Source organism: Exophiala mesophila, assembly GCF_000836275.1.
Source record: "Exophiala mesophila strain CBS 40295 unplaced genomic scaffold supercont1.4, whole genome shotgun sequence".
NCBI classification, from domain to species: domain Eukaryota; kingdom Fungi; phylum Ascomycota; class Eurotiomycetes; order Chaetothyriales; family Herpotrichiellaceae; genus Exophiala; species Exophiala mesophila.
Genome location: NW_015622507.1, coordinates 3,593,886 through 3,614,288, shown reverse-complemented (window position 1 = coordinate 3,614,288; position 20,403 = coordinate 3,593,886). Strand labels below are relative to the sequence as shown.

Genomic DNA, 20,403 nt, shown 5'->3' with positions numbered 1-20,403 from the left:
CTCCTCGGGTGCCGTTCCACAGGACCCTCTTCTTTGGATTCTGGTGCGCTCGGACTGCAAACCTGGTAAACGTATCCGAGTCCACGTTGGTTAGACGTGTCGGATTCTCTTGTGACTCTTTCATTTGGTCGTGCACCATTGCATGAAAGACTGGGAGTGCCGGGACACCAGCCCCAAGTGCAAAACGAAGGCCCTGGCCTTGTCTGCAGTATCGAACTGGAGAATTCCTCCAGTGAAGACTCTAGAGGTATCGTCAGGCGTTGAAATGATTTAATAGCAAGATCCGTCGTTACCTTGTGCTCTCGTTTGGCATTGTGCCGAACAGAGATAACTGACACGCGGGTTGATGTCCTGTATCAGCGAACTGACTGAATTGGGCATGCGTTGACTTTAATTTCTGCCCTATACCGTCAAATCGAAACTTAGCATCTGAGGCGCTTGATATGATCAGCTCCTTGACTAGCTAAACTGATATTATGTAGCTCATTTGAGGCTCATTTGAGGCTGCAATAGAGGCATAGCATCTAGTATGTTCATATATAGGGTCGGCAGGAAGAATAGTGGGACCGATTCATTATTGTGTGACAATATTCATGACGATAGTCTAGATTATGTTCGTGGTTCCAGTATATTATTAGGTACTTAGAGGACGACGGGGAGGCGTAGGCTACGGTTAACACAAGGTAAGCGAATCGAGCCAAGTGTAATGCCGTCCCTGCGCCCCATACTCTCCCCAGTCCCACCACTAGAACACATTTGATGGGCGCATCTGGGAAATGTGCTTTCATTTCTTGAATCGGTCTTCTTATGAAATCAGTATATCACGGTATTGAACAGTTCGCATACCTATTTTAATGCCTGCCAGAAACGCAATAAATGCTCTGAATAGCAAGTTCAGGCAACCTCCATACGCTCGTTACGACTAACGGAATGCCTGAGAGGAGTCGGTGTATCCCTTTGCTGCCTATTGGGACCAGAAGAGTCGAATACCCCGTCATTCTCAGGCCCTCGAGGACATTGTCCTCAAGCGGCAAATCAACCTACCTGCTAACTGCGGGGTGAACCACTTCCTTGCCCCAGCTGCTCCTCGAGAAAACGCCGGAAGCTGGTCATCATCTCCCCGAAGCTCCGCATTGCACCCAGGTTGGGCGGAGTATTCCAGACTCCGGGGGTTTGCCTAGAACAACTCCTCCGAGAGACCGGACAACAGTCTGGAACGAAGGAAAATCTGTGACTGGCCAGGAATACTATGATCATATGGGCCATGATTTCGTTCCTTCCGTTGATGCATGTGGATTTCATTGTGTTCTCGCAATTGACCTTGTGAAACTAAGAAATTGTGACGATGCACCAAGTAAACGGAACGTCCTTTACAGAGATCCCACCTCCAAATGACAGAGCGATAAACGGCACAGAAATAATCAAGGTGCCTGTGGTGGTTATAGGAGGTGGAGGTTCGTCAGCATCTGTGTTTATCTTTTGCGAATACTCTGAAATGACCTAACATGCATTTTAGGTTGTGGGCTGAATCTCTCGATATTTCTATCAGACCGTAAAGTTCCGCATTATCTATTCGAGAAACACGAAGGCACTTCGATTCTCCCAAAGGCTCACTATCTTAATCAAAGATCACTCGAAACCTTTCGTCTCCATGGATACGCCTCTGAGATTCGAGCCAAAGGTGCGCCCATGCGAAACATGTGTCAAACCACCTACGCGACATCGTTGGGAGGAGACGGCCCATATGACAGGAAGATTCTGTATACCAATTCGGCTTTCGGTGGTGATGAAGGTTCTGAAATGCTACGCAAGTTTATGTAAAGATGACGGTGTCCTGTTTGATGACTAGAACCTAACATTTCATAGGCAAGTTGGACCTGAACGACCAACCAATCTACCTCTTTCACGCTCAGAGCCTATCTGGAGACAGATAGCCGAGGATCGCAACCCAGGAAACATCAGATTTTCGCACAAGGTCGTGGACTTCACTCAAACCGACGACTTTGTGGATCTTCAAGTTGAAAGTCCTGATCGAAACACCAAAATCTACCGAGCTCAATACGTGGTAGCTGCTGAAGGTGGAAAGGGGCTCGTGAGGCCAAAGTTGGGCATCCAAATGGAAGGTCCAACGAACATTGTAGACGTCGTCTCAATTCATTTCAAAGCTGATCTCTCGAAATACTGGGACGATAGAACAATAATCGCAGCGTTCATTAACCCCGAAGGAGCCACACTTATGGGCAGCGGCAGCCTGATACCACTTGGTCCAACATGGGGTAGATACTGTGAAGAATGGGGTCTTCACTTTGGGCTCGGCCTCGATGATCCTGCTCGATTGCGCGAGGATAATCCGGATGCGTTGATACCCCGTATTCGCAGTCTTCTCAAGATTCCAGACCTTGACATCGAGGTTATCAAGGTCAGTCACTGGGTTATAGAGAGGGTGCTGGCGAATAAATACCAAGTTGGCCGAATCTTTCTGGCTGGTGATTCCGCGCATCGAAGTAGGTGAAACTGAAAAAGCTGTTAGATGCAAGGTCTAATTGTCACAGGGCCTCCAACCACCGGACTCGGTCTCAATGGGTCAATCGAAGATGCCAACAATATTGCATGGAAATTGGCACAAGTCGTCCATGGTAAGGCTTCGGCGAAGCTCTTGGATACATATGAACAAGAACGTCGACTCGTTGGAAAACGCAACTGTGACTGGGGGTGGGTTTATGGAAGAAATGCATCACATACCAAGCTAACCTGCGCAATAGATTAATGACCTTCAAAAATACTTCTATTCTAAATGCAGCGTTGGGATTTATCCCAGGTCAGAAGGATGCTAACATGGCACGCCTTGCTGGATTGATGGAAGAATCAGATATCGGTGCCACGTACCGTGCCCAACTCCGACATATCTTTTCATCGCAGGTGACCGAGTATTCAGCACTGGATCTGGAACTAGGTTTCAGCTATTGGGAAGGAGGAGCGCATGTTCCAGATGGAACCGAACGACCGGCAATCGACCCGCTTGGACAAACTTACATCCAAACTTCAAGGCCAGGACATCGGTTACCTCATGTCTGGCTAGAGATCAATGAGAAGGAGTCAGACCAAATCCTTTCGACCCACGATATCATGCGGCACGAATACGACTATTTACTGATCACGGACGAATTCGGTGCGTTGTGGGTAGACGCAGCCGAAAAGGCCGCAACAAAGCTGCAACTTAATCTCGGGATTGCTCAGATTGGACCTCTGGCAGCAGGACTTCGCCCTTGCAAATATATAGATAGGGAAGACCGCTGGCTCACCGAGTCAGGATTACGCAAAGGTGGTGCGATTCTAGTACGGCCAGACAATTTTGTGGCCTGGAGACAGCGGGATGGCAGCATCAACGCAGGGGACGAAGTGGCTGTGGCATTGGAAATCCTGACAGGGGACAACGTAGGTCATGATTTGCCGTTGCATCCGTACCAAACCAACGGTTTCTTTCTACGGCATGAGAAAGAGGTGCTGAAGAAAATGAGAGCGGCAAATGGTAGCTGAGAAGCTGTTACGAAGTGTCCTTTGAGTGAAGCAAATCCTGTCAATTTACAGATACTCATTCGATCATCTCAACCATAGCAACCATGTACAGAGAGCCTTGAAATAAAGGAGGTGAAGTCCAGAAGCTTGAACGTTACCGATCCCCAGACCTGAATCGTCATGCGTGTCGATGGTAGATGTGAATGGATCTTCGTTAATGACCAACCACTGGAAACGAGACCGGTGTCTGAGCTGCGACCGGATTGAATCGGAGACACTCTGTCCGGTTGACACTAAGCCCCGCTTACCAACTCATCCTTCACGGAGAGTATACAGATCGCCACACGTCGGAATTATATGAATGGCGAGAAAACGAGTATAAAGCCACAGAGCAGCTAGCCGGGAAGTGGACAGGGACAGATCCTGAAGTCTATACAAGAGCAAGCCTCAGTTCAGCTACACAGGCGGCGACACCATTAAATCTCTTTTAAATCCTTTAACATGGCTGCTGGTAAAGTGAAAAGTCCTTCCAAGCTTGCCCACGTGGTTTTTCGAACCAACAACTACCATGATATGGTGGAATACTACAAGATATTTCTTGGGGCAGACGTTAGTTATGAAAACGACATTCTTTGCTTCCTACGCTATGACGACGAGCACCACCGCATCGCCATCATCGGGCTTCCTGGCACAACGGCGAAAGTGACCGACTCCAGCGGGCTACACCACACAGCATTCTCTTTCGATACGCTTGACGACCTCATGCTGTCGTATACACAACGTAAGGAATTAGGCATCAAGCCCAGCTGGTGTGTGAACCACGGGCCGACTACCAGTATCTACTATAAGGACCCGGATGGTAACGAGATCGAGACTCAGGTTGACAACTTCGATACGGCTGATGAAGCGAACGAGTTCATGTCTTCGAAATCGTTCGCCGAGAATCCAATTGGGACTGATTTCGACCCTGAGGAGTTGATCAAAAGGATCAATTCGGGTGAGGATCAACGCATTCTCAAGCGGCGTGTTGAAATCGGTACGCGGGGCCCCGTTGTGCACTAGTTAGCTAGAGTTCGTCAGAGCTCTGTCATCAGTCTGATAGATGTCTGTCAATTGAATCCTGTCAATCGCCAACACCTTGGTACAACACCTTTGTACAAGGGTTGGTATCATCTCCCAGCCTCCTGTACACGGTAGAGTCATACCTTTGACTATAGATAGATGGGCTTCCCCCGTAGCATCGAGGAAGCCCAAGGAACTCAGTTTCACCTCATCTTTGACAAATCCACACCTCGGAGTCTAAGCCAGTTTCGGGTCATGGAGATCCGGAGTTGAGAACTCCGTGCCGCTGTTCGAATTCCGGAGCTCCGCTCTCTCATCTTTGCTCACCAGTAATAGCAACTCAGAGCTTTAGCAATTCGCTTCGTGAGTCTCAAGGACCCCGCATATCTGGGGCAACATGGGATCGTGCTCTCCACACAGGGTCTGCCAAGTTGAGGGGCGTGGACAAATGCACCTATAGACGTCTTTTGTGGGATATCTTGGCCAAGCCGAAGCTCTTGCTGTCCTTCTCACCAACCTTGATTGCCATCAGTATCTAGCATTCTAATCCACCACCTTCTAAACTGCGCCCTCCAAAAAATATCCTAAGAATGGGTGGGAAACGAAACCTCCCACAATGTCCCATTGCGTGTCACAACTGTCGGTTAAAAAAGGCTAGATGTGAGGATCTCATATACAGAATCATCCAAATTTCCGTGTTTAACATGGCCAAATCTATCTAGGTAGTGGAGCTTATCCTTGCTCCAGCTGCGTGGTGAGGGAAAGTCTGCTGATTGCGCACGAAAATCATCTAATTTTTGTTCCAGCGCCATGAATGGGAGTGTGTATTCCCTGGTCCTGGTCAGCCGCGACAGAGGCAGGCCAGGGGAAAGGCGGCAGACGTAGAGGATCGGCTCGCTCAGGTTGAGAGACTACTGCAAGAGCAGTTTGAGAGATCATCAGCGCCGGCAGCAGGCCCTGAAATCGACAACAATATCGTCGTCATACCTACTCCGGAAATCAATGGTACATCAGACGAAGCCCAAACGATTCCTCAGTCCTTGTCAGATGGCGCCGCCTCGAAGGTGTCTCGGAAGCAAATTCAACGACCACTAACGAGGCTTTCTAGCACGACTGCCAGCCCAAACCAAGGACCTGATGACCATTTACGTCACAACGACTCTGTAACTCAGACACATGTTGACTCTTTTCCCGGACTCACAGCAGCATCCGATTGCACATCACTTTGGGACGGGTTTGCTCGGAACATGGCAGTGGACATGGATCTTGTAACGGCTCCTATCGCCGAGGGGATAAGAGATCGTGGGATCCCACTTCCCGAAGAGGTGAAATATGCCCACCCTCCTACCTATCTCAACTGCCTGTCACCATCTAACTGCTCACAGATCGATTCCGAAGATCACGGTGAGACACGCCCAAGTTTCAAATCGTGTTGCGATTCTGAATGAGTTTAAAACAGGCGATGCGTCTTACCTCGGCATATGCTCAAGGGCAGGCATTGACTGGATATCACAACGCACCAATAACGACGACTTCATCTCAAGTGCACAAAAGTTCGTCACTGGCGTCAACCTGACACTCAAACTACCTAGACCTCCGTCATCGATCCGAGCTCCTGAACCGGACCGTGCGACCGCTGAAAATTGGGCAACTGGTAAGCCTCATTCCTTCTGCAAATGGGTAGCCGATCTCTTATGCTCTTCAAGCTTTCTTCGAAGAGTCCTTTGAGCACAGGATTGGGCTTGTGCGACGGGATCAGTTTAACTCGAAGTTACATACCCCGTGGTCCTCCTCATCTTCAGATCCCGGTTGGTACGCGTTAAGAAACGTCGTTTATGCCATCGGCAGTCGCCTTGCTTTAGCCTCGGATCAGCTTCCATCCTACGCCGCCGCCAGAGATACTTCTTGGGGCTATTTCGAGAACGCCCTATCCGTCCACGTAGAACTTTTATACCTGCGCACGGACTCGAACGCTGTCGAGGCTTTACTTCTCATGGTACGCGCACATTAAACAGCCCAGCTCCCAATCGTCTGAGCAAGCTGACATTGTCAGGCTTTCTATGCCGAGGCTATCTCAAGCCCTGCTGTGGAATTTCTGTTGCTATCGAATGCAATTCGTCTTGCTCAGTCCAAAGGATTTCACCGCCCTATTGCAGCAGGAATCGGTATTTCAGAGGAGGAAATAGAAACTCGTTGCTGGCTATGGTGGTGCCTCTATCTTTTTGACAAGATTCTAACAAGCAGAGCATGTCGGTCTCCAGTGAGTTCGCCCGCGACCTAACAATTCGCCGTCTAACATTGATATCAGTGCATAAATGACGATGACTTCGACTTGGCAATTCCTTCTGCCCCCCGTCGTCAAACGGCAGCGAGTTTGGAATTTTTCAAGTGCGCGATACAACATGCACGCCTTTCCTCCCTTGTGACGCGCAAGCTGTATTCTCCACGTGCTCTTACAGTACCTATGACTGAACGACTGAACGTGACTAGTGAGTTGGATAATCAAATTCGACAATGGTGGGCTCAGCTCCCGGCCACTTTCAGGAATCGACCCACGCCTAAACTATTTCGAGAGAACCCTCATGTTGATCAAACACAGTGGTCATATATCAATCTCGCGTATCATGGAACTCTATGCGCAATTCACAACGTTATCACATATCCTTGGGTACAATCTAAGTCTAATCTTTTTCAGCAACAAAAAATGAGGACACAAGTCGAAGAAAGCTCGCGAATTGTCGCCAACGCCTCAAGATCCATAGCCAGCCTCACACAACAATTTGAGGTCACGTCTGCGTCACATGTATGGTATGATAGCATCCCATCTCCAGTGCTATAGTTTCGTTCGAGAAGACACTGACATATGCACTATAGGCAGGCATTCTATTATCCAATCGTTAGCCACATCAATCTTTTTCTTCAGATACTTCAGGACCCAAGAAGTCAATCTGCAGAAGCAGACCTCGCCTTAATGGAAGTGGTGGCCGGATCAATTAGTCGGATTGACGTTGCCACCAGAGGAGATCTCAAGTTCTCCTTCGCTCGGGATCTTGCCAACATAGCGCGTAATGCGATACATGCCGCGAAGGAACCAGTTTCAGACGCACTCCCAAGTCTTGGTCTGCATGGAAATGAAATGTCGCATGATGCATTCTCCACCGATTCCTCGTATATAGAGGTAAGTTGCGAATACGCAAAGACCACATTTTGAATACCTATTAACCTAGCGGCTTCCTCAGGACTCAGGACTTCTCTCATGGGAAAGCTCCGAGTGGGCGTTCCAATTTCCTGCTCTCGGTGGCGTAGGACTGATCGATTAGACTCAACGACTATTATACATCATATTACTAAATAATTGCAAATGCGATCAGTAAAACCATGAGAATCTTGACGGACATTCGTAGTTTCGCGAACGGAGACATTGTATTTAGGCCCTTAGAAATCTCCCAAGTGACAACCATCCGCATTAACTTATCGGAGCTCGGAGTAAGTAGTCCTCGTAGTTTCCGTGCCGGCTAATTCCTCTCGGTGTGTGCACGCGGGGTTACCTGTTGTATAACTCTTAGATCGGGTGCCATGGTGAATTGGTCTAATCTAAGAATTTCATCATCAAGTCTTTAGACCACTTACTGATTCTTACATCCCGCCCTCAATACCAATTCGTTGTTCAAATGGGTGCCACAACTCATTTGCCGGCCGCTGCTACATTACCCGGCGTGGGTCTGGTGACAGGGGGAGCCTCAGGTGAGGATACTACCTCCCAGCAACGAGAATTTACGAGACGTGCAAACTTTCTTACCTGGTTGCAGGGATTGGCCGTGCCGTGGCAATTGGCCTAGCACAAGCTGGCTGTACACGAATCGCAGTACTGGACATAAATGCCGCAGGCTTAAGAGAGGTCAAATCTACAATTGAATCTGGGAATCCGGATATCAATGTCTTAGCATTGCCTTGCAACACTTCCAGTGAATCCGAGGTTATCGAAACTTTTAAAACGGTGCTAGAGAAGTTCCAGCGCGTCGATTATGCCATCAACTGCGCCGGCATAGCTGGGACACCCGGCCCAACAGACCAGTGCCTCACACCTGACTTTGACCGTACAATCGCCATCAACCTCCGTGGAGTTTTCCTGTGTGCACGAGAAGAGCTCCGAGTCATGAAATCTCAGGCGATCGACTCTGAAATTTACCCAGGGATACCTGCCGCTCGCAGTCAACGCGGTGCCATTGTCAACGTCGCCTCTGGACTCGCGGTAGTTGCTCTGCCAAATTGTCCCGCTTACTGCGCGTCCAAGGCGGGCGTTCTCGCCCTCTCCAAGGCTGACGCGATCGATTACGCTCTCTACAAGATCCGCGTCAACGCCGTTCTCCCAGGCATTGTGGAAACTCCGATGGTCACGGGATCTGAGAGCACACGGGAAAATTTGGATTCTCACGCGGTCAAAGTAATGACGCCGATGAAGCGTTGGGGTCAAACTGATGAGCTCGCTGACGCTTGCCTCTTCCTTTGCAGTAATAATGCCAGTTTCATTACGGGTGTTGGGCTACCGGTCGATGGAGGATATCTGGCGGTATGATAGATATTAGATGGAGGGCCGAGGCGGTTGATCAGGCTTGTCATGAACTCGACCGTTTTCACGTGACTTTCTCAGGTCTGAAGGGAAAAGCCTCGTTACGGCCCAAATCAAGGACGTGGCCATTTGTCTATCTATCATTGAACATCAGAAATAGAGCATGCATCTTGCTTTTTAGGTAGTGGCACTATATCTATCCATGCGGGTCAGAGAGCCTGTTGCTAAACAATTTCTGTACCGCGGAGGATGTATTTTTTCTGCGTAGGCCTAGACAGTCACCTCCACCAGTGTCTTTTTAGCCGAGTCATTCAGGATGTAACCTGCATGAACTAGGTCGTTCGGAAACTGCATAGCGGACAAAAGATTGGGTTATGTAAATTGACTCTAAATCGAAACCACTGTATTCCGCCATACATATGGCAAGGGTAATCTACTGCATTTTGTAGACGTTTCAGTCTGTGCGAAGCGGCATACTTTAAGTTTGCAGAAATTTAAAGGAGGTTTATTTCTTTAGGAAAAGCTGTCGAATATTGCTGCTGTACCGCCTCACTGTGACTCATTCACAAGAGTGGAACCTGACAAAACTGCTAAATAAACATTTGCAGTTGATGTATAGTCAATCCACCATTCAATATTCCGCTACGGATGAAGGTGACCTCTTACTTGGAACCTGGGACTTTCAGAGGGCCGAACTTGATTCTGAGTTTCTCCCCGTAGAAGAAAAGAGGCACAAGCAGACCCAACGCCGCGACGATTACAGCCGCCTGCACGCCAAATGAGACATCGAACCCTGACCTGATGCCCCAGGTGAGTTGAAAGTATGGAACTGCCATGCCACACAGGGTTCGGGTAGCATTCAACCACGCAGATACTTCGCCGGAACCGTTGGGGTAGCAATCCAAGGTATACGCAGTGATCGAGACACTTGCCAAAATGATGCCAAAGTTGTAAGTGCCCCACCCAATGACGATTCCGGCCCAATGGAGGCGATGTTCTAGAGTTTGACCTATAATTATGAGGCCTGGGACCAAGAAGATAGCTGCGAAGAAATTCGTTGGAAGGCGGCCTTCTGGTTTGAATATTCCCTTGTGTCGGCCAGTGTAATGGTTGGCGACCTTGTCATTGAGGAAGTGCCCGGCAATCTCTCCCAGGATAACACCTACGGTGGGGGCTCTAATTAACGAAGGTCAGCTTAATCACAGAAGTGGAAAGTGAGATCGGAGCGTACAAGTAGATGAATCCAAGACCGTTGACACCAAAACCATAGCCTCCGTCCTCTGGTGGAGTGGCCAGGAGGACTGCAGAGCTGTTGTTGATTCCTACACCCCACATGATTGTGGCGCCACTATTCAACCACAGTTAGTAGATACTCTCAATCACCACAACTCGATTGAGGGATTAGATGCAGCGGACTTACTAATAAAGAACTGCTAGAAAGATGACAGGTTTGAAGATAACGACAAACACTCTAATATATGACTGCACAATTGGGGGAAAATAGCCATGGTGATTCTTAATCTGCCAAAGTCCCAGTAGTCTTGAGACACGTGTCCCCCTGTCTGGTTGATCACAAGTCGGAATGTCTCGTCTGTACCAGGACTCGTCCACAAAGGCGATGATGAGACATACAGCCGCAGTATTGTATGCCAGAGAGAGCCAGAAAGGGCTCTGCCAACCTGGAGTGTAGGCGAGCAAGAAACTCCCGCACATTGGGCCTAGAGATGGAGCCGTAAAGTAGAGAAGGAACCAGATACCAATCTTGCGGGCATGTTCGTGGTAGAAGAACATATCTTTGATGTAGATCAGGACTGCAACGTTGCATGTTGTGATGAATGCTCCCTGTAAGCCTCGCAACGCGTAGAAAGTAGTGTAATCGTCGGTCAAGCAAATTCCGAGAGTCAGGAATGTTGCGATAAGGCTGGTCCAGAAAAGTGTTGGAGCGCGACCCCAGTAGTAAGATGGTGGGATCACAAGCAAGCCCCCAACTCCGCTAGCATTGCCATTAGTACTTGTTCAACCTTCTAATGATTATGAAGGACACTAACCTCATCGCCACACACAAGCTGGTAGGGTGATTCATGAGGTCGGCAGTAGTGTTCCACTCCTCCGCTTGTTTAATCACGGCGGGAACTCCGAGCGTAATGCCAAAGTCACAGGACGATGTACATATAGCCGCGGTAATAAGGAAAGCGTGCTTTTTGAACCATGACCAGTTGAGCGGATCGTTAGGATCATCACTCGGCTGGGGCACGAGCACTGTCTATGGCGGTGTCAGTATCGTCAGGGTAGGATAGGTGGCCTGTGAGGCCTAATGCAGCTTACATGTCCATCCTTTGCAAGCTTTAGATGGGTTGCAGCTGCTTCTGCATCTCCTACAATAGATAGAAGGACTGCTTCACCCTCACGCTCAACGATATCGTAATCAGCCAGCGGAGCAACCTTTGTGGCTTCCATCTCAACGTGTTGCGCTATGTTGTTGTGCTTTGCAGTCATAATTTCGTTCTCAAGACAATCAGCTGTTGGTCAACAGTCAATTCCACTGTATGTGCGAAATCCGGTCAGCATGCACGGAGATGTCGTTTATTGAGGTCTTCCAGGTCTTAAACTGGGGTAGAATGGTTGCTTATAACGGTCGGGCTTCCACGCGTCCATTTTCCCCATACTCCAGGATTTGGGCTCGCCCTCCCTCGTCTCCAGCGGGGTTCATCTCCGGCTGTATAACCATCCCGGAGAGGAGCGGAGTCTAACGATATCCGGTGAAACCAAGCTCCAAATACACGTTTGGTTGTCGTCACCTAAGGCAAGACGCCGCTGTTGAATCAAAACCCAGTAGCCCTTCAGGAAGTGGTTCTGAGTCGACGAAGTTGCTCCGGACATGTATTAGGTCCGAACCATTATGAGAGAGTGCTGCTGAGGTAGAATGTGTGTTCAACTTAGATCATACTCTCGGAGTTGAACAGGGGCACAACCCCGCAGTGGGAATGAAGAATTTGTTGTATACTCTGCCCTGTTCACTATTTCTTAAAGATCTAGGCCAGTAACATTGTTCTGGAATCAATATTCGAAAGCTCCAGTCATGGCTTATAACACAGAGGACACTGATTGGTCCGAATTCAAGATCAGCGCCAAAAGCAAAGATCTGATATCTCGATTTTTCCAACTGCTAGATACCGAGTCTGATGATGTTGGTGACAAACTGGCAGAAGAAATATTCACGTCTGATGCAAAAGCAGAGTTTGGAGGGAAACTTTTCACGGGAAAAGAAGGTGTGGGCTGTTGTCCCGTTGAAAAGAGACTTACAAGAAAACTTACCTAATCAACAGAGATACGCAAATCGAGAGAAAATGCATGGAAAGTGATTGATAAAAGACGGCATAAAGTCGTAAAGGTTTTCGCTTCTTCTCCTCAGGGACAGGATCTACTTATAATTGGTCACGTTGAGATGGGCTTCCGTAATGGAAACAGTCTTGAAGGCGAATTTGCTGGGCGAATTATCATCGATGGTGCTACCGGAGATTCTCCAAAGCTCACTCATTATCAAGTATATGCGGTAAGACTTTGTCGAGTAGTTGGCTTGAATTCTGATCTGACCCGACTCTTTCATTCAGGATTCAGCTCCAATAGCACGTGCTCTCGCGCCGCCGAAGAGATAGTGATTCGTATACATTATCTAAGGGACAAATTGAGTCTGGAACGTGTTCGAATCTGGAGCATAGCTACAGTTAATGTCCCATGTGTATAGCAGATTGTGCATTTTATTTAGATAAATTGTGATGGACATTATTGATGTTACCAGTATTTGACGGTAACATGGCAGACCGTTCAATTAAGCCATCTCTTGCCATCATTGTTTTCTCATCGTATCAGCATTTTGTTTGAAATTCGGCCAATGTTGGAAATCTCGACTTGGACAACATCCCCTGTCTGGAGCCAGGCCGGAGGCTTCATGAAAGCGGCAACACCACTCGGGGTTCCCGTCATGATAACAGTTCCCTTTCTGATGGTAGTTCCTCGGCTCAAATGCTCAAGAATTTTCGGAATCGTGAACAATAGGTCTCCAGTGGAGGTCTTCTGGCGAAGCTCTCCGTTCACTGTCGTGCAGAGTTCCAACTCTTCGGGGTTGGGGATCTCCGACGTTGAAACTATGACGGGACCAATTGGTCCAAATTGATCGAATGATTTGGCATAACCGTGTTGATTTCCTGACTGATTGGGCATCTGCCAGAAGCGAGAGGAGACATCGTTGCCCGCACAGTAGCCGAAGACGAATTCTGTATAGTCATCTTTCGTGTCATAGTTCTTGCAATCTTTGCCGATGATTACGCACAACTCGCCCTCATAATCAAGGTTGATACACTTTCGATCTACCAGTATTTCATCGTACGGCCCTGCAAGTGCATCTATTGAACATGAGCAATGTCTCTTACCAACTTCAGGGAAACTGACCGGGAGGCTTGGTGAACACTGTTGGATACTCAGGTATTGGCATTCCGGCTTCGAGTATATGCTGCTTATAGTTCAGTCCAATGCCATAAAAGATTTTGACACTTGGAAGCGGGCACAGAATCTAATGACTGGTCAGCTTCTCAAGCACTATGTTTGCCCTTCCCCCTTTACCTCGGCGATTTCTGAAGTTTCTCCAGATTTCTCCAGATCCCAAGGCTCAGTTCCATTGTACACTTCAATCTTGTCTCCAATTGCTACTTGATAAGGGCCTTCACCATACTTGATACTTCCGTCGGTAGCCCTGAAGCGAACCAGACGGCGAAAGGCAGTTTTCATCTTTAAGACCTCGACCGATCTGGAGAAAAATGAAGGAAGTGAGTTGATTTTCGTCAGTCAAAAGCAGTCCCACTGCTCCCTACAAAACATCCAAGCCGCGTTTATATGCGGATCCCATGGTTCCGTCCCGGAGTGCTAAATGCCCGGAGTCGGAGAGTGGTGCCAGGCACTGCCAGTGCTAGTTCCGCTTTCAACCGAGTCAATACCTTGAGATTCTGGAGGTCGTTAACCAGACGATAATTATATCAGCGCAAGGCCTGCTGCTCCTCTTCAGAACGGGGGAAGTCTTGCAAGACACAAAGTGCCTCATCCATGACATAGGACTGCCGCTATAACATCAAACCATTTTTGGGATCGGAAAAAATGCGGTGGCAACACCCAAGCCCACATTTGACAAGACTTGATGCATTTCGAAGACAAGTGAACCAAAAGTACAAAACCCAACTGCAAACATACGATGACCTCCACAAATGGTCAGTGGACGAGCTGGAAGATTTCTGTCGGGAATTATGGGCATTTTGCGGCGTGGTCTACACCAAACCTCCCACAAAAGTCGCCATCGGTATGGAAAAGATGTGGCCAAGGCCTGAGTGGTTTCCAGACGCTCGATTGAACTATACTGAAAACGTCCTTTCTACTGGACTGTCGGCACACCCTGATGCTATTGCAGTGTCTGCTTGTCGCGAAGGTGGAACGGAGTGGCAGCACCTCTCATGGGGAGAATTACGGGCCCGGATAGAGCTCTGGGTCAGTGCCCTCAGAGCGGCTGGGATTGGGAAAGGTGACAGAATTGCTAGTGAGTATCTTCAAACCCCACACACGTAGAGTTCAGATACTGAGGATTGTGGTAGCTGTAACGACAAACTCCATCGACTCTGTCCTCTTACTGCTTGCAGCCGGATGCATCGGTGCAATATTCTCTTCCACCTCTCCCGATCTCGGAATTCAGGGAATAGTAGAAAGATACATGCAAATTCAACCAAAGATCATCTTCTGTGACTCGGAGGTCCTGTACAATGGCAAATTCTTAGATTTACGTTCAAAATTGAGCGCTGCGCTGAAGACTTTACGCGAAAGGAGTGACACAGTCGAAAAAGTGGTGGTTTTGTCCGGTCGCACATGGAATGATTCAATGGTGTATGTCTTACTGAAAGCCGATGCATCGTCTTCACTCTCTGAGCTTGGCTGATAAACCGCAGGATCTCTTCGGCTCGGTTTTTGGATGTGAAACCCGTTCCACTGCAATTTGAGCAGGTTGGATTCGACTATCCGATCTATATCTTATTTTCGTAAGAGAACACGATCTGCTTCAACAGTCATGCAACGTTAACCTTGGAACAGATCCGGAACAACAGGTGCTCCAAAGTGTATGCCACCCATTGTATTTAGGAACGAGATATGAGGCTCCCGCAGAGGCTAATCTTCACATTACTTAGGTATATGTCATGCTGGCGGCGGTGCGCTTCTCCAACAGAAGAAGGAGTTTATCTTGAATAGCGATATGAATCTAGACTCGGTCTACTATCAATACACAACAGTAAGTTACGATCTATCCGCGTAGCTCAAACGGCTAATCTAATCATTATTATCAGACCGGCTGGATGATGTGGAATTATCTAGTGGGTTCCTTGAGCGTAGGAAGTCGGATTGTTCTTTATGACGGGAGCCCCTTATATCCCAGCCCCATGACTCAACTCCAGATTCTGGAAGAACAAGGGTAAGTGCCTCTTCAATTGGCTTGAGTAGTGGAACCATCTCAATGACAATGTCTAAGTGTAACCCATTGGGGGACGAGCCCCAATTTTCTTGCCAATCTCAAACAGAATTTCACCAATGGAACAAGGCCGACGCTCGAAACCCTCCATTTAATACGATGTGCGGGCGCACCACTCTCCCTAGAGATATGCGACTGGCTTTACAAAGTGATACCGACTCGTATAGGGCTCTTCAATGGTTCTGGTGGAACTGACCTAGTCTCTGGCAGTAGGTGATTTTGACCAAGAAGACGAATGTTGCTAACTCATTCACTCCATAGTTGTTGATTGCAACGTACTTCAACCATTTGAGCTGGGCCAAATCTCACGGCCACAGTTAGGTATGAAAGTCGAGATATGGAATTCTTTGGGTCAACGGATTGAGGATCCCGGCGTGGAAGGTGATCTGGTGATAACGAGGCCCTTCTTTAGTATGCCAATCACCTTCTGGGGGGCTGGGGGAACGGAGAAATACAGATTAGCATACTTTGACCATTTCGAGGGATTTTGGTGGCATGGAGATTTCATCCGCAGACAACAGAACGGAAGTTATGAGATCTTGGGCCGCAGCGATGGTGTTCTAAATCCAAGAGGTGTGTCCAGCAAGACGTCCCGATCACCTTTCGCTAACCCGCCTTAGGAGTCAGATTTGGGACTGCAGAGTTGTACAGTGTTCTGGACAAGTTTCCACAGATAGCGGACTACATTGCCGTTGGACAACGACGACCTGAAGACCACGACGAACAAGTTTTGCTCTTTCTGAAGATGAAGTCTGGACGTCTAGACAAAGGGCTGATCATGTCTATCAGAAACTCAATCAGACAATCACTAAGTGCGAGACATGTTCCAGCCTTGATTGAACAGGTTGACGACATACCATACACGCTGAACGGGAAAAGAGTCGAAAACATCGTCAAGGACATTGTGAGTGGACGAAGTCCGAGGGTGGGACAAACAATTAGGAATTCAGAATGTCTGGATTCATATAAACAGTTCGCGCAACTACCGATAGTAACGGCTGGGCAGCCCAAGCTATGAGAAATAGCGTAAAGCGAAGGAAATGGAGGTTCCTTTCTTTCGTAAATCTGCATACTTCCGTTGAGTACGCGTGGTTTGGATGGAGCGCAACACAGAATTGAGGCTTTATTTACTACGCTCCTTTGGGCCTTCGTTGTGAATAGATCCTAGGAAGACTTTCTTGAGAAGTCTCTGCTAATATTCTCCTCACTCGTGGGTCCAATCTCCTTTCTTATGGGGCTGTGAGTGACAATACTCGCCTATTTACTGTAAATGTTCGGAGTTGAGTCTCCGAGAGCTGGCATCGTCCGCTCTAGCTTTCTGGGCCAGGTTCCGGGGTTTCCAGACTGGCTCAATGGCAGGCAGTCATAAAGACATCAGTCTTTCCCAAGAACGGAGAATTGTGTTAACACGCGCTCTCTGGCCAATCTCAACGATGAAAGAGGCGGTATCGACGTACAGAGCAATTCACCTAGCGAAACGACCTCATGGTCACATCACGCCTGGAGAGACTTTCTCTGTTCAGAGCCACGATGGCGCAGAGCTGGGCCACCTTGAGGATGGTGAGACGATTCTGAAAGTTCTCTATCTAAGCATTGACCCTGCTATGCGTGGATGGCTGGACAATGATCGTTCCTATCTAGCACCTGTGGAGGTCGGAGATGTCATGCGTGGCCAGGGCATAGCTGTCGTCGAGAAGTCCAGATCCGAAACTTTTCCGAGGGGCAGTTTTGTACTAGCAAATACAGGATGGAGAGAGGTCGCCAAGCTTCATGAAAGTGCCCTTCAGGCTGTCCGGGTTTCTCACAATATCCAACTTACAGACTGGATGGGTGTATTAGGCTACACCGGTATGAGTGCTTACTTTGGGTTGACCGACATTGGGAAGGTGGGAGCGGGAGATCTTGTGGTCATAACGGGTGCGGCGGGAGCGACGGGCTCTATCGCTGGGCAGATTGCAAAACTCAAAGGTGCTACTGTCGTGGGTATTGCTGGCTCAGACGAAAAATGTTCCTGGCTAGTGTCGGAGCTTGGATTTGACATTGCCCTCAACTACAAGGCACCCAATTTCAAACATGAATTTACGATCGCGACGGAGAACTTAATCGACGTTTTTTATGACAATGTGGGAGGTGAGATCCTCGATTTCGCCTTGACTCGAGCAAAGCAGCACGCTCGCTTCGTCATGTGCGGAGCAGTGAGTCAACACAATGCACTTGAGCCATATGGACTCAAGAATTATCTCAAGATTGTTCGCCTTCGTGTACGTATGGAAGGGTTTATAGTACTTGACTATGCAAACCGTTTTGATGAAGCTCGCTTGCAGCTTTCCGAATGGTTGAAAGACGGCAAAATCAAAAGCCAACAAACGATAGTGAAAGGTGGTCTTCTTGGGGCGGAACAAGCGCTTCTGGGACTATATGAAGGGAGTAATACAGGCAAGTCTTCCCTGCAAGTCTCTGCTTGGTGATAGTGTTACTGACAATATGATTCAGGGAAGCTATTGGTGGAAGTTTCCGAGTACGAAGGACTATCAGATCTTCCATAGGAGGATATATTGATGCTGTACTGCTATCGGATGCGGTCACCCGAAAGCAGATCATCGATACCAGCAATGACACTCTTCTCAAGACTTGTCCAGCCCCTTAAACCCCAATATGACCGAAGAATGTTTTCCGCTTTGTATCGCGCCTCAATTTGCGACAAATCTCTCCCTTCATTACTGGGAGGGTCTGGTATCCCTTCAATTTTGGGACGAATCTTGCAAAGAATGGCAACGATATCTGTCCAGCTGAAAGGCTCCGCTGTTGCGAAAATTCTTTGTTCTTCAATCGACTTATCAATCAGCGCAGCGACGTGCAGCCGTCCACAATCAGTAACATCAACAAACCATTCTGTAATTGTTAGCACGTTCTATTATCATTTCACCCTAAGATTCACCTACGCCCTGGCATAATATCAAAAGCGTGAGTGTCACCAGAAACTAACTGTCGTACAACCCCCATGGTGCTTCCACCGATCTCAGGGCATAGGATGGTGCCGAACTGGCCGGATGAGGAATGTGAGTATGACATACGTATCAATAAGGAACATGATGGCAAAGATGCCGACTCACAGTTGCAGCAGGAAGGACAGTATTGACAGCAAAGTGTGGTTTGTGGTCTCTCACAAAATTCCACAGAGCTCGCTCTCCCTCTGTTTTTGAGGCAGCATAGACTTTGGAAGGGAGGTCGTGGATAGAGGTTTCTGTAGACCGAGATGCTGAAACAGCCTTTTCATTCCATGAAGCTGTCAATTCCATCAGTTAATGATTGCCCGCTTCCTGGGATCGGAGTATAACTACCTTCCGTAATTATTATGCCGTTCTTATCCGGATCTGGGGAGTAAGTTGCAGACATCGAGGACGTGAGAACAAAACTCCTAATTGTTGGGACGTTGGCAGCTGCTCGGAGAGCAGCAAGTGTGTGTGCTCTAGTTTCATCGATCGCTTTTTCAACATCGGTTCCGCAGGAAAGAGCAGAGGCCTGCCAGTGGGAGTGAGGCTGACATTCATAGACATCAGCAGGGTTCAGGACTGACCACATGTATCAATCCCTGTGCGCCCTCCAAAGCCAACTCGATATCCTCCTGAATTCGAAGATCTGGTAAGACTACTGTCTTGAATCTGCCGTGACCGTACTTTTCGTCGAACATTTTCTGTAGCCATGGTTTGAAATTCCGAACAGTTCCACGAACATTGAAACCTTCCTTCAGGAGAATGTCCACCACTGTCGATGCTATGTAGCCGTTGGCACCAGTGACCAAGACCACAGAGTCGGGGTCTAATCTCAATGAAGGCCTTGCCATGTTAGCACATGGAACGTAGAAAATTACTCCCAAATTTCTTTGCTCAATTCAAGAAAATGGCTCTGCTGACTCTGGACTACTTAGATTCCAATCGATGCGGGGACGGCACGTTTCACATTCGGAGAAGTCGGGTGGTCAACTCCGGATTTCTCAGCCTTCGTTGGTTAACACGTCGTCGCATCAAGCTGCATAGTAATACTTGAGCGTCCATCGATTTCCTGGGCGATTTGTTCTCTAAATCTCGACATTTCAAGGAGATTTAGGGACCGAGTAGTCTGTCATGTAATGCCAGCTTGTAATATAACGACCTACGCCAATGAATCACTTCACGTTGGACTTCTACTTGGGACACATCGCGAGCCTCTCAAAACGAAAGAGCTTAAGCGTTGCAATTGGTTTGATCATTCCCATCTTTTGAAGAGACGTATTTCGTTAATTGAAACATCCTCTTGTCATGCCATTGGGCATCGTGATATTGTAGGCCCTCGATTCATCCTCCTCTGTGATCAAAAATTTAGAACGCACTCGGACCCTCATGCGGAATGTATTTGTTGTTATCAATAACGACATAATCAACGCCAACAAGAAACAACATCTTGTCTATATCGCCCACTACGGCCTCATCCGGTCGGATCAACCTGATGTACTCGGGATCCGTGTAGAAGGCTTCCATGTCTTCATACCTAGCGTTGACACTGAATCAGCAAGAAATATATCACCCTATGGCTAATGAATGGTAGATACCTACCGATTTACAATGAACTCCGCAATACCATCGTAAGGTGATTCACCCCCAATAGTTGCACTTAGCGCCTTATGCTCAGGCGTGATATGATACTAGAAAATCAGTTT

The 20,403-nt window shown here is 48.1% G+C and overlaps 3 protein-coding genes across 3 annotated transcripts; all 3 read left to right on the top strand.

The window, feature by feature from the left end:
* Window positions 1-4,017: 4,017 nt before the first annotated feature.
* On the top strand, window positions 4,018-7,898 carry PV10_06391 (uncharacterized protein; the record flags this gene model as incomplete). Its single annotated transcript, XM_016371182.1, has 9 exons — window positions 4,018-4,552; window positions 5,521-5,903; window positions 5,964-5,982; window positions 6,038-6,232; window positions 6,285-6,574; window positions 6,632-6,838; window positions 6,887-7,386; window positions 7,453-7,756; window positions 7,818-7,898. 9 exons carry the CDS (start codon window positions 4,018-4,020, stop codon window positions 7,896-7,898), a joined length of 2,514 nt encoding a protein of 837 aa, XP_016223475.1.
* A 351-nt stretch (window positions 7,899-8,249) lies between these two features.
* Window positions 8,250-9,154, top strand: PV10_06390 (uncharacterized protein; the record flags this gene model as incomplete). Its single annotated transcript, XM_016371181.1, has 2 exons — window positions 8,250-8,322; window positions 8,388-9,154. The coding sequence occupies 2 exons, from the start codon at window positions 8,250-8,252 to the stop codon at window positions 9,152-9,154; spliced, it is 840 nt and encodes a 279-aa protein (XP_016223474.1).
* Window positions 9,155-14,296: 5,142 nt separating this feature from the next.
* On the top strand, window positions 14,297-18,253 carry PV10_06389 (acetoacetate-CoA ligase; the record flags this gene model as incomplete). Its single annotated transcript, XM_016371180.1, has 11 exons — window positions 14,297-14,729; window positions 14,785-15,070; window positions 15,133-15,222; window positions 15,275-15,300; window positions 15,370-15,470; window positions 15,526-15,650; window positions 15,708-15,916; window positions 15,969-16,280; window positions 16,328-16,611; window positions 17,231-18,134; window positions 18,201-18,253. 11 exons carry the CDS (start codon window positions 14,297-14,299, stop codon window positions 18,251-18,253), a joined length of 2,823 nt encoding a protein of 940 aa, XP_016223473.1.
* Window positions 18,254-20,403: the final 2,150 nt, after the last annotated feature.